Source organism: Otolemur garnettii, unplaced genomic scaffold (assembly GCF_000181295.1).
Source record: "Otolemur garnettii isolate 467f Iridium unplaced genomic scaffold, OtoGar3 scaffold00010, whole genome shotgun sequence".
Classification (NCBI taxonomy): domain Eukaryota; kingdom Metazoa; phylum Chordata; class Mammalia; order Primates; family Galagidae; genus Otolemur; species Otolemur garnettii.
This window is the reverse complement of record NW_003852405.1, coordinates 2,255,422-2,266,588: the sequence shown is the minus strand read 5'-3', so window position 1 is coordinate 2,266,588 and position 11,167 is coordinate 2,255,422. Positions and strand designations below refer to the sequence as shown.

The following is an 11,167-nucleotide window of genomic DNA, read 5'->3' as shown; positions in this document are numbered from 1 at the left end:
AAAGTTTCCAAACTAATATGACCACAGGCCTCCCCCCTTTTTTCCCATGTAGCATCAGCTAACATCTTTTTTTTTTTTTTTCAAGACAGAGTCTCACTATGTCACCCTCAGTAGAGGGCCATGGCATCACAGCTCACAGCAACCTCAAACTCTTGGGCTTCAGCAATTCTCTTGCCTCAGTTTCCCAAGTAGCTGGGACTACAGGCACCTGCCACAATTCCTGGCTATTTTTTTGTTGCAGTTGTCATTGTTGTTTTAGCTGGCTCGGGCCGGGATCAAAACTGCCAGCCTTGGTGTATGTGGCTGGTGCCATAACCACTGTGCTACGGGTGCCGAGCTCCTAACATCTTCATGGGCATTAGTGTCTTGAAGAAGACAGTCTAAGAGATGCTACTTCTAAGCGATAGTTGTGGGGATATCGGGAGCAGAGCAGGGCATCCTGACCCGGCAGTAGTGTCCAAGTGTAAAAGCACTGTTCTTGCCATTTGAACATCACAGTGAAGTACAGATATCCATGACTTGAAGTTCATTCCTCAAGGCCGATCCCAGCCCCAACCCCAGGATGCTGCATCAAAGTGCTATTGCAAAATGCCACATGTCCATGGGAGGACAGGAACTTCGGGGGTTGTTGAGGCAGCTCCATGTTAGAGCTCAGATACCTTATATCAGCTCTTATCTGATGTCAGCAAAAGCATAAACAAGTAGAGAGTGGGAAGGCCTCTTACCATCAGGGATATTGGAGATCATCCCTGTCCTGGTAGGGCTAACATTTTGGGTAGGGAGAGGATGAATCAGGTAAGCTATGAGACAAAGGCCTCCAATCAGATCTCCCCCACGGTCCAGCGAGTAGAGCTCAGACCTCCTTTCTGCTTTGCTAGCATGTGCTCCGATGGGACCTGTGATGGCTGCAACTTCCACTTCCTGTGGGAGAGTGTGGCCGCTTGCCCGCTCTGCTCGGAGGCTGACTACCACGCCATCGTCAGCAGCTGTGTGGCTGGGATCCAGGTAGGTTTCCTTCTGACTAGGGACTTCTCAGGAGAAAAGGGAATGTGAAATCTGAGTTCCTGGTTTTCCTCTCCAACAGAAAACTACTTATGTGTGGCGAGAACCAAAGCTATGCTCTGGTGGCATTTCTCTGCCTGAGCAGAGAGTCACCATCTGCAAAACAATAGATTTCTGGCTGAAAGTGGGCATCTCTGCAGGCACCTGTACTGCCATCCTGCTCACCGTCTTGACCTGCTACTTTTGGAAAAAGAATCAAAAGTACGTGATGGGGTATTAGAGTTTGGGGACGAACAAGGTTGGATTATCAAGCAGGGGAATGTGTGAGGGTGTACGTTAATGAGGCTTTTCTCGTGCAGCGCCTGTGGCTCAGTGAGTGGGGTAGCGAGTTGAAACCTGGCCCCAGCCAAAATGCAACCAAAAGCCGGGCATTGTGGCAGGTGCCTATAGTCCCAGTTACTTGGGAGGCTGAGGCAAGAGAATCACTTAAGCCCAAGAGCTGGATGTTGCTGTGAGCTGTGAGGTCTGGGAGGCTGAGGCAAGAGAATCACTTAAGCCCAAGAGCTGGATGTTGCTGTGAGCTGTGACGTCACAGCACTCTACCAAGGGTGACAGAGTGAGACTCTGTCATCAAAAAAAAAGAAGAAGACTTTTCTCCAAGGTTGGCTATAGACCCTGCCTATGACTCTGGCCAGAGATTTGTTGGCCACATAGCCAGTGTATGCCCTGGTTAATTCAACCCCTGAACAGGGGTGGTACCATTTGGCAGTCTATAATGGCTTTAGATTCTCAGAGGTGAAGCAAAGAGTATTCCACCCTTTTTTTTTGGAGACAGAATCTCACTTTGTCACCTGGGTAAAGTACCCTGGCATCATAGCTCACAGCAACCTCAAACACTTGTGCTCAAGCAATTCTCTTGCCTCAGCCTCCCGAGGAGCTGGGACTACAGGCACCCACCACATCCCTGGCTAGTTTTTGGAGATGGGGTCTCGCTGTGGCTCAGGCTGGTCTCGAACCTGTGAGCTCAAGCAATCCACTTGCCTCAGCCTCCCAGAGTGCTAGGATTATAGGCGTGAGCCACTGTGCCTAGCCAGTATCCTACATTTGTTATTATTTACAATACAAATAATGACTTTATGGTTTTAATATTTCTATTAAGCTTTGAGATCACAGAAATAATTAGCCTTAAGGAAAAAAGATCACTGAAGTGGGAGCTATGATTCCTTCTATATACCCAGCGCTTACACCATTTTGTGATGCCTCAGTTTTCTTACCCATGGCATGGGAGTAGGATCTGTCTATACCCCATCTCTCTCCCTCTTCCCCCTTATTCCCACATTTTGATGTCTTGTCTTTCCCATCCTCCTGTTTCACAGACTAGAGTACAAGTACTCCAAGCTGGTGATGAATGCTACCCTCAAGGACTGTGACCTGCCAGCAGCTGACAGCTGTGCCATCATGGAAGGCGAGGACGTGGAAGATGACCTCATCTTTACCAGCAAGAAGTCACTCTTTGGGAAGATCAAATCATTTACCTCCAAGGTAAGGGGCCTGGCCAGTGTGCTGAAGTCAGCATGGAGGGCTGGAGAAGTCACTGCTGCCAGAACAATGATGAGTCCCGCACTGTTCAGGGATCATCTCTGTGCTCCCCACTCCCTCCTCCAATTCTGTTTCTTCATCTGAAAATCCCATCTCTGCCTTCTGAATTCCTACACTGACACTCTTTCCTGTGGGCCCCAAGGCTGCCCTTGACCAGGCTCCTTCTCTTCCAACATGCATTCCAGTTGGTAGACTGTTTGGGCCTTTTAACTTCCAGGAGTATTGAACTGTCCATGTTATAAGAATCATCCTCCCCACTCCTCTTTGGTTAAGGAAGGGGGAAGAGGTAGTCGCTAGGATCAACTTCTGATAGAAGTGGGGCTCTCCTTTGACCAGTGGAGGGTGCTGTCCCCCAGGTGTCTGGGCCTGGTTCTTTGGGGACTGAATCATAGCTAAGTCTAAGCTGCTCCCTGCTGAGCAATTCTGAGCTGGGAGGGTTGGCTCTATGTGGGTGGGGGAGTGAAGGTGAAGCTCATAAATGCAAAAGGGACAACTCTGTCACGGGGTGGGGCCAGCAGAGAGCATCCAAGCAATGCCCCCAGGGCTACAGCCCTCTGCAGCCCCATTCTGCCAGTGCCCAAACTTGACTACTGCCCTGAACCAGGTCATCCCAGCAGGTGTGGGTGGGGAGGGTGGAAAGAGGGAGGAGAGTACAGGTGGTGAAAAAGGATGGCGCCTAGGCGTTGGGATTGCTGAATCTGTTCCCTTTGCACTGGCCTGCCGGGGTGACTCTCGTGGCCTCCTTAGACTGTGATTTTTTTTTTTTTGGTAGTAGTTGTCATTGTTGTTTGGCAGTCCCCGGCTGGGTTCACACCCGCTCTGGTGTATGTGGCTGGTACCTTAGTCGCTGAGCTACAGGCATCGAGCCAAAATTTTTTTTTTTTTTTAACCAATGAGAGAACAGTTCACCCTGGGACTCTCGAGTCAATCTGGGACTTCTAAAATTCAGAAAAGTTGCAAAGCAGGAGATTGTTAAGTTTTCTTATTCTCTGACTGACCCTGAGGGGAGCAAGAAGAATAGAGGGTCTCTCATTTTTGTGTTTCCACAAAGCCACTGACAAACCGACACTCCATAAGGATTCCTTCTGTCACCTGTTTTCCACTTCTCTCCTTTGTCCCCCAAACTTGCCCCTGTGCAGCAGCCAGCTCCTGTCACCATCTCTCTTTCAGAGAACTCCTGATGGATTTGACTCAGTGCCGCTGAAGACATCTTCAGGAGGCCCCGACATGGACCTGTGAGAGGCACTACCCTGCCTCTCCCGCCTCCACCTCGACATGTCACTTTACAAGCCTGTGACAATTTGGGTGCCCTCATCCTGCAACACCCACTGCTGGAAATCTCTTCATTGTGGCCTTATCAGAAGAATTTTGAATTTCCAATATTTGGTTTTTTTATAGAGTACTCAAACCTTCCTTTCTGCTTGCCTCAAACCTGCCAAATATACCCACACTTTGTTTGTAAATTATTCCCTTGCTTGCATTTTGTTTCCCCGAATGGCCCATCCGCCAGAGCCATCCCTTTGTCTGGCCAAAATTCTTATCGCTCTGGAATGGAAACATTTCTCTCTTAATGGGCGGCGCCTGTGGCTCAAAGGGGTAGGGCGTTGGCCCCATGGGCATGCTGGAGGTGGTGGGTTCAAACCCAGCCCAGGCCAAAAACTGCAAAAAACAAACAAACATTTCTCTCTTAAGTATAGAATCTACTTCCGCTGTCCTCTTATTTAAGGGCAGAAACATTCTGGGGAGAGGTTCCTGACTCTATGCCCTCAGCTCATGATCTCTTTGGGAGAGAGGCTGGGTGAGAGGGATATTTGGGTTCCCTGACAATTTTCACAGTAGTCTGGATTCCTTGCTCCTGGATAATTAGCTCAAACTGACAGTAGTGGGTAGTCTGAGGCCCGGGGAAGGAAAGGCTTGATAAGCACAAGAGAGGCACTAAGGGTTTTTTGTTTTTTAAACCAGGTGCCTCATTCCCTTCTCTTAATTAAGTGGTACACATATTCTCACTGAAGCCAAAGGAAAAAATTCATCAGAAAGTGCTCAAAGCCCTGCTCCAAGGAAAAAAATCATCAGAAAATGCTCAAAGATCTATTTAATCTATTTATTCATCCTGTTTTCTTTTAACCTCCTACTATCTCCCTATGACAAAAAAAAAGAAAGAAAACCAGGTGATCTCCAAATCCAGATTTTATTGGCTGTTACACACAGAGATGGAAAACTCCTACCAGTGAGGAAAATTCCCCGTCCTGAGTACTCTAGTCCCAGAGGGTATCTTGTTTCAAAAGAGCACAGGGAGACCAAGGTTTTACCCGGAGCATCTGTAGCATGGCCCCAAGGTGACCGTGATGTCTGCTTCTAACTTACCTGCTCAGCCACAGAATAAATAACGTCTAGGATGGTCAAAAAGGGAATTGTATTCCACAGCTACACCCCAGTGACAGAATCCCAGTCTTTGAGGAGGTAAGGCTAGGAGAGTTTAAGCAAACTGGAATATTTCTCTTCAAGCCCTTTTCCTTCTTTTTTTGTTTTTTGTTTTTTTTTTTTTTTTTGAGACAGAGTTTCACCATGTTGCCTGGTAGAGTGCCGTGGCATCATAGCTCACAGCAACCTCCAACTCTTGGGCTTCAGCGATTCTCTTGCCTCAGCCTCCCAAGTAGCTGGGACTACAGGCGCCCACCACAATGCCCCGCTATTTTTTGGTTGCAGCCGTCATTGTTGTTTGGCAGGCCCGGGCTGGGTTCAAACCCGTCAGCTCTGGTGTATGTGGCTGGCACCCTAGTCGCTGAGCTACAGGCGCTCAGCCCCTTTCCTTCTCTTTTTCAAATTCTCATTTCCTTTGTGTGCTGAAAAACTAAAAAGACAATTGGTCCTAGTTTCTGACAACATCCGTTTTGTAAGGTGAGTAGAGTGGGTGTCCTCTGTGCCCACTTTTATACCAACTATTTAAGTGGTGAACTACAAGCACCTGGAATGGCAAAACCGAAGCAAGACTTGAGGCAAGGCTCCCTCCCTCACTCTCAGACTGGGGTGGCCATCCTCGCGCAAGCCCCAGTTGCTCATAGTTTGTGCCTGTGCCCTTTCTCCAGTGACAATTTTGTGACTAGATGGTAGATAGAGAAAGGACATGGCATTTCTAAGCAATCTGCCTGCCAAAAGTTTGCTTATCTGATTAGCCACTGCTGTCCTAGCAATGGTCTTACAGGAGCCAGTGAGAACTGGAGCTGTGCTGTGACTTCTGACCATTGACAGCATCGGTGATAGGAGGGGGTCCCTTTGGTTCAATAAATCTAGAAGCTTTTCTTTGGGTATTCAAATTATCTCTCCTTTTGTTGAAGTCAGGCTCTCAGAACCTGTGGCCATGTGGATGCAGTCACATACATAGCTCTTGAGCTCCAGTCTCAGCCACACCTGGGCATCTGCCAGATTCTCAATGTCTTTCTTTTGTGACCAAAGCCACAGAAGGTCCTCAGCTTATTCTGGAAAGAGTAGGAAGAAATATCCCTCTGATAACTTTACTCTGACTCCTCTGATTTGGTCTTAATACCATATGGATCTCCTCTCTACTACCCTTTACTGTGCTGGCTTCTACAGGTCTTCCCTGGACCTGTCAGGAGCTCCTAGTTATGCTATCAGTCACCTGCTGTTACGCCAGCAACTCAGACAAGTCAGATTGGTTTTGTTTTTTTTTTTGAGACAGAGTCCCAAGCTGTCACCTTGGGTAGAGTGCCGTAGAGTCACAGCTCACAGCAACCTCCAACTTGGGCTCAAGGGATCCTCTTGCCTCTTCTATTTTTAGTAGAGACAGGGTCTCGCTTTTGCTCAGGCTGGTCTTGAACTCGTGAGCACAAGCAGTCCACCCATCTCGGCCTCCCAGAGTGGTAGGAGGCGTGAGCCACCTCACCCAGCCAAGTCAGATTGTTTTTAATAACTTTATTGAGATATAATCCATATACCATTCAATTTACCCATTTAAAACATACAATTCAATGGCTTTTAGTATACTCACAGAGCTATGCACCATTTTAGAACAGACACATGTTCAATTTTCTATGAGAGGAAGGCTTTAGCCCCTGACCCAGGGCTACAGTGGTTTGCACAAGGTTTGTTAGTGGAGGGAGGGTGGCTCAGGAGATAAAATGTTGAAGTCCCGTTTGGTTACCTAGAGTCCTTGAACACACAGGTGACTCTCCTCCTGTGGTCAGCACCTGTATTTGGCTGGGAATACAAATGAAGATTATGGTGTATCCAAGGAGTAGGGAGTTTTTTATGCCAACAAAACTTTTTTTTCTGACTTTAAAAATAAGACTGACTATATTTATACAACAGAGACTTTGTAACGGATTTTTCAACTTTGTGAAATCAAATTTCGTCTCATCAGGACTGGTTGGATTTTGTTTTTATTCTGTATTTCGAGCATTTATAGTTTGTTAGGGGATGGGTATTGCATGTCACATTTGTGTGTGTGTGTGTGAAATAAAAATATACTTTTGAGTTGTTTTTCTCAAAATGGGTTGGGTTGGGTGAGCAGGAAATGCTAAGTGCTTTGGAAACGAAAACTGAAGAGAAGAAGGATTCCAGACCCCTAAAGAGAAAAAGAGCACAGGCTCTGGAACAAGATGGAGCTAGACTAGAAGCTTCTTATCACCTGTTAAGGAATTAATCAGGAACCAAAACCTCAGTGTCCACAATAATGAACCTAAAGATACCGCCCCTCCGAGCCTGAGTGAGGGTCAAAATAGGCAACACACAAAACACTTGGCACGTTTGTTCCCTTCCCTTCATTTAGGTTTCTCTCCAGTGGCCTGAGGCCAGCCACATAATGATATATCTGCAAATACAAGTACAATTAGCTTGAGAATGAGCTGGGTTATTCTACACCAGACATGGAATGAATCCTAGAAGACACCAGGGTCTTTAATGTTTAGCCTTCAAACAGGGCTTCCTCCTCCAGTGTCTTCTGCTCCTGTAGTCAACCCTCCACTCTCCAACCAGAGCCCTTAAAAACCTTTCAGACAAATTGTAAAAGAGCTGTAGTCTTTTTTCTAGCACATCCCAGGGCATTCAAATGTGCCATCTCTTGTGGTTCCTTATTGCCGCGGGACAAGACTGATCAGCAGCGGGTACCCATCTAAACTCCATGGCTGATCGTTGACGACCCACATCAATGTTGACGGAGTAGTACCTGGTTTGTTTGTACTCATAGTTAAATACTTTGACTATCTCCCATGACTATAAACTCCACACTCTAAGAAGGAAAGTAGGAAGGGAAACTCGCATTAATCTGGCATCTCTATCTCCATGTCATCTCCATCGCTGACAAAGAAGTAAAGCACATTGTCAGATAACCAGGCAAAAAGATACCTATGATGGGCGGCACCTGTGGCTCAAAGGGTGCTGGCCCCATATACCGGAGGTGGCGGGTTCAAACCCGGCCCTGGCCAAAAACTGCAAAAAAAAAAAAAAAAAAAAAAAATACTTATGACTTGGTCTAAACCATAAAGAAGACAATTAATTGGAAACCACAAAGTGTCAATGACTACTGAAGAGATAAACTAACGTATGGTTGCAATACAAAACTCTGTGGATAATTGAAGAGCTATTTAAGGAGAATTTGGAACATAAACTATTTTGTTTCAGTGCCGAAGTTAACAATCCCACATAAAATGCAATTCACTATAGAGTAGTTCCCCTGTATCCTTGGTTTCATTTTCCATAGTTTCAGTTACCTAAAGTCAACTGTGGTACAAAAATATGGAAAGTTCTAGAAATGACTCATAAGTTTTATATTGTATGTACTTATGACTAGAATGGTGAACAAACAAACCCAAAACATGAACCATCGCTTTGTCCAGCTTTTCTACGCTGTCCATGCTACCCACCTGTTGCTAGTAGCTGTCTTGTTTATCAGACTGAAAAAATAAGTGTACATAAGGTTCAGTACTAACTGCAGTTTCCAACATCCACTGAAAGTTTTGGAACCTATCCTCTGAGTATAAGGGGAGACTACTGTATGATGCAGTGTGGTGGGAGAATTGATGCCTCACCCCAATTCTATCAGGAGAGAATGGATCAAACTCTTTCCTAGGTCCTGGCAACTTTCCCTTACCCAGGCTATTTTTAAACGGATCCTCCTTAGAGTTGCCCAAGGACAGTGACATCAACATCCTTTGTTACTGTGTCTCTGTGATAGAAGGGAGTGGGCAGCCCAGAGCTGGAGTTTGGGCTGTCAGTTCCCAAACAGTATAACAAACACTATTGGCACGGTGGGAAACCAGTAGGATTCCAAAGCAATCTAGGGGGAGGGGTGAAGAGGGTGTCAGAGAAGGCTTCCAGGAGGAAGGAAGAATTCGCCAGTTAGGAGGAACAGAGGTGGGAAAGGGAGTTTTCCAGTAGAAGGAACTTGTATAAACAAAGGCTCAGAGGCAAGGAAGGGAAACCATAATTACTCTGGAGTGGGGAGCTCAAAAGGGAAATAAGAGGTAAAGAAGGAATTGGTGGCCATACAGGGGGGCTCATACCTATAAGCCTAGCACTCTGGGAGGCAGAAGCAGGAGGACTGCTTGAGGTTAAGAGTTCAAGAACTGCCTGAGCAAGGTGCCTGTCTCTACAGAAAAGAGAAAAATTAGCCAAGCATGGTGGCACATGTCTGTAATCCCAGCCTCCCAGGAGGCTGAGGCAGGAGAACTGCTTGAGCCCAGGAGTTTGAAGTTTCAGTGAGCTATGATGATCTCCCTACACTCTAGCCCAGGCAACAGTGTGAGACTCTGTCATAAAAATGGAAAAAAGAAAAGGAATATGTTAAGGAAATTAACCTGGTAGGGGGCAGATCATAAATGGCTTTGCCAGCCAAGTGTGCACAGTACCCTGAGGGCAACAGGTAGCCACATCTAGCAGGGGTGTGACAGGATTGCACTTGCTCAGTCAAACACTGAGAAATCCTACCCAAAGTCCAAGACTGAAAGAAGAATACAAAGAGCTGCAAAAGTGAGGTCTAAATGAACCCTCACTGGTTAGCCCACTCAGAACTGAGGAAGGCCCAGAAAGTAGCTTCTGTGGGTGCTCCACACTCTTTTCTTGCTCCCTCCCTGCAGGTGCATGCCTTCCCCACCCCCACCACCTCCCCCATCTGTACACTAGCTGCCCCGGTTCCCCAAGGCAGAATCTTACCTAGGATTCTGCTCCCTGAGCCTACAACAAGCTTCCACCCTCTCAGACTCTGCCCTGCAACTAACTTACCTAAGTGAGGATGTAATAAGAGCTCACAGTGTGTAAGGATTGTGCCAGGTCCTGTGGGGAGAAAGATCCAAACACCCTACGGTCTCTGCCCTATAAGAAAAAGCCTCCCCCCGCCACCCCACCCCGCCTTGGCGCTGGTTAGGGCATTGGTCACAAACACTGAGGCAGGCAGGTTCGAACCTGGTTCAGGCCTGCTAAAATAACAACAACTGCAACAACAACAAAACTAGCTGGGCATTGTGGTGGGAGCCTATAGTCCCAGCTACTTGGGAGGCTGAGGCAAGAGAATCGCTTAAGCCCAAAAGTTTGAGGTTGCTGTGGGCTGTGATGCCACAGCACTCTACCAAGGGTGACAAAGTGAGACTCTGTCTCAAAAAAAAAAAAGTCCCATATTCTAGTCCAGGTTCTCATGGCCATTTTTTCTGCTAACAAAGGGGCAAGTCCAAACACTGGGCTATCTTAGGCACTTAACTGTGTCTTTGCTTTGGTCCCACCACCTACCTTCTTTGGGCTTCAGTTTTCTCATGTAGAAAGTAAAAGGGGCTAGATGAGGTGGCTCACGCCTGTATTCCTAACACTCTGGGAGGCTGAGGCAGGTGGATTGCCTGAGCTCACAGGTTCTAGACCAGCCTGAGCCAGAGCAAGGCCCCCATCTCTAAAACAGCCAGGCATTGTGGTGGGTGCCTGTACTCCCAGATGCTTAGGAGACTGAGGCAAGAGAATCGCTTGAGCCCAAGAGTTAGAGGTTGCTATGAGCTGTGTCACCACGGCACTCTATCAAGGGTGACAAAGCGAGACACTGTTTCAAAAAAAAAGAAAGTAAAAGAGTTGGTAAAGCTCACTATTTTTTCTGGTCAGGGCTCCATGAACCCTTGAGTCCTCTGAGGCACCACCCAAAAGCCATTGGTATTAAATGGCTTGGTATTAAAACTAACAGAGGGCAGTGCCCATGGCTCAGTGGGTAGGGCGCAGGCCCCATATACTGAGAGTGGCAGGTTCAAACCCAGCCCTGGCCAAACTGCAACAACAACAAAAACACAGCTGGGAGTTCTGGCAGGAGCTTGTAGTCCCAACTACTCAGGAGGCTGAGGCAAGAGAATTGCCTAAGCCCAAAAGCTGGAGGTTGCTGTGATCTGTGATGCCATGGCACTCTACCTAGGGCAATAAAGTGAGATTCTGTCTCTTAAAAAAAAAAAAAGCTAACAGAAATCACATGTCTGAAGGTGTTAGGGCTTCATATCATCATTTCGTTACTAACGCTTTATGTGGCTCGGCACCTGTGGCTCAAGTGGCTAAGGTGCCAGCCACATACACCTAAAGTGGAGGGTTC

General features: G+C 47.0%; 1 protein-coding gene across 4 annotated transcripts in view; it reads left to right on the top strand.

Annotated features, from left to right (window-relative positions):
* KIAA1324 (KIAA1324 ortholog) overlaps positions 1-4,066 on the top strand; it is an 83,723-nt gene extending 79,657 nt beyond the window's left edge. For 3 of the 4 annotated variants that reach the window (XM_003784078.2, XM_003784077.2, XM_012801712.1), the window contains 4 exons: positions 879-1,005; positions 1,085-1,263; positions 2,379-2,544; positions 3,772-4,064. In XM_003784078.2, coding sequence (XP_003784126.1) covers positions 879-1,005; positions 1,085-1,263; positions 2,379-2,544; positions 3,772-3,840 — 541 coding nt within the window. In that variant the 3' untranslated portion in view covers positions 3,841-4,064. Of the gene's footprint in view, positions 1-878; positions 1,006-1,084; positions 1,264-2,378; positions 2,545-3,740 lie in introns of all 4 variants that reach the window. The other variant, XM_012801711.1, reaches the window with a different exon arrangement.
* Positions 4,067-11,167: the final 7,101 nt, after the last annotated feature.